The 1,257-nt window shown below is 44.2% G+C and overlaps 1 protein-coding gene across 4 annotated transcripts in view; it reads left to right on the forward strand.

Annotated features, from left to right (window-relative positions):
* The window catches only part of LOC116694169 (uncharacterized protein C3orf20), an 8,861-nt gene that overhangs the window by 5,850 nt on the left and 1,754 nt on the right, over positions 1-1,257 (forward strand). For all 4 annotated transcript variants that reach the window (XM_032523704.1, XM_032523701.1, XM_032523703.1 and 1 more), the window contains 3 exons: positions 207-287; positions 419-776; positions 1,075-1,191. In XM_032523704.1, coding sequence (XP_032379595.1) covers positions 207-287; positions 419-776; positions 1,075-1,191 — 556 coding nt within the window. The remainder of the gene's footprint in view (positions 1-206; positions 288-418; positions 777-1,074; positions 1,192-1,257) is intronic.

Raw genomic sequence — 1,257 nt, forward strand, 5'->3', positions numbered from 1 at the left:
CTATCTATCTATCTATCTATCTATCTATCTATCATCCTAAACAGAAGCCAGTGATTGATGTTGTGACAGAAACACACTGTTTATTGATCAAATTTACATTTACTTAGGTGCATGAGCTCTGCTAGACTTTGCACAGTCTGCATTGTGTAATATATACTGCATTATAATAATATAATATTTCACTGTTTTGACCTGTATGTTGCCAGGACACGAAGAACAAAAACAAAGGAGAAGTCCCATGTCATACAGATAGGACCCCTTCAAATTTATGGCAACATCCAACTTGAGTGAGACCTAGTCCTACTAAGGGCACATAAACACATTAAAATGTTATTCTGTAGAAAACTACGTTTATTGAAGTTTATTTGAACAGGAGTATATTTACAATCACAGCTTCACTGTCGCCCCACTCTGCCAGGTCAGTAATTCTTCCAAACAGTGCAGATTTGCAGCCCTCCGCTTCTACCCGCTGTCCAACCCCGCCGTTGTTCACCCCCTCGGTCCCCCTCACAGTGTGCCCTGCTCTGCTGAGGGCTGCCGTGCGGGGGGAAGGGGGGCACAAGCGGTGCAGCTGCAGCGCTGCACTGATGCCAGTGGTGACGGACCTGGAGTACGATGCCTTCATTATGTGCCAGCTTCCACACAGTCAACAGATCCTAGTGGTGTGTGTAACTCTGCCACTCCAACCCGTCAACACACATGCAGTGTTCGGCCTGAACGTGCTGGAGCAGCTTTACAGGAGGAGGAACAAGTACAGAACCATGCCGTGTACACAGGTGTGAATGCAGTCCTACATACAGGGGGTAGACAAAATAAAAAAAAACACAATAAGCATAACTTTTCTCTTATTTTGGTCACCTGTTATATGCTGTATGTATACCCAGCCAAGCATTATTACAGTCGTTTTACAGTTTGTTTGAGTTTACATAATCAGCAAGTAACCAAATGTGTACTTAAACATGTACAGCTTTGCACAGACTACAAAATAAAGGGTCAGTGAAAGACGTACTACAATCAGCATGATATTGTAAATTATGTATTTCTGGAATCTCAATAACAGTTTTTTTGATCTAGTGCCAGATGGATTCATTTCGCTTGGTGAGGTATGAGATGTCAACTAGGAAGCCCAGCTGTGGAGTTAAGAACATCCTGCTGCAGCAGCGGCACAATGCTGCTCCTGGGATGGTCCTGGTTAGTTAATCCACTGCAGGCTCTGCTCAGTGCAGGTTGTCATGGTTTCCACTGGGTGGCAGCAGT

The sequence above is a fragment of the Etheostoma spectabile genome, chromosome 8 (assembly GCF_008692095.1).
Source record: "Etheostoma spectabile isolate EspeVRDwgs_2016 chromosome 8, UIUC_Espe_1.0, whole genome shotgun sequence".
NCBI lineage: Eukaryota > Metazoa > Chordata > Actinopteri > Perciformes > Percidae > Etheostoma > Etheostoma spectabile.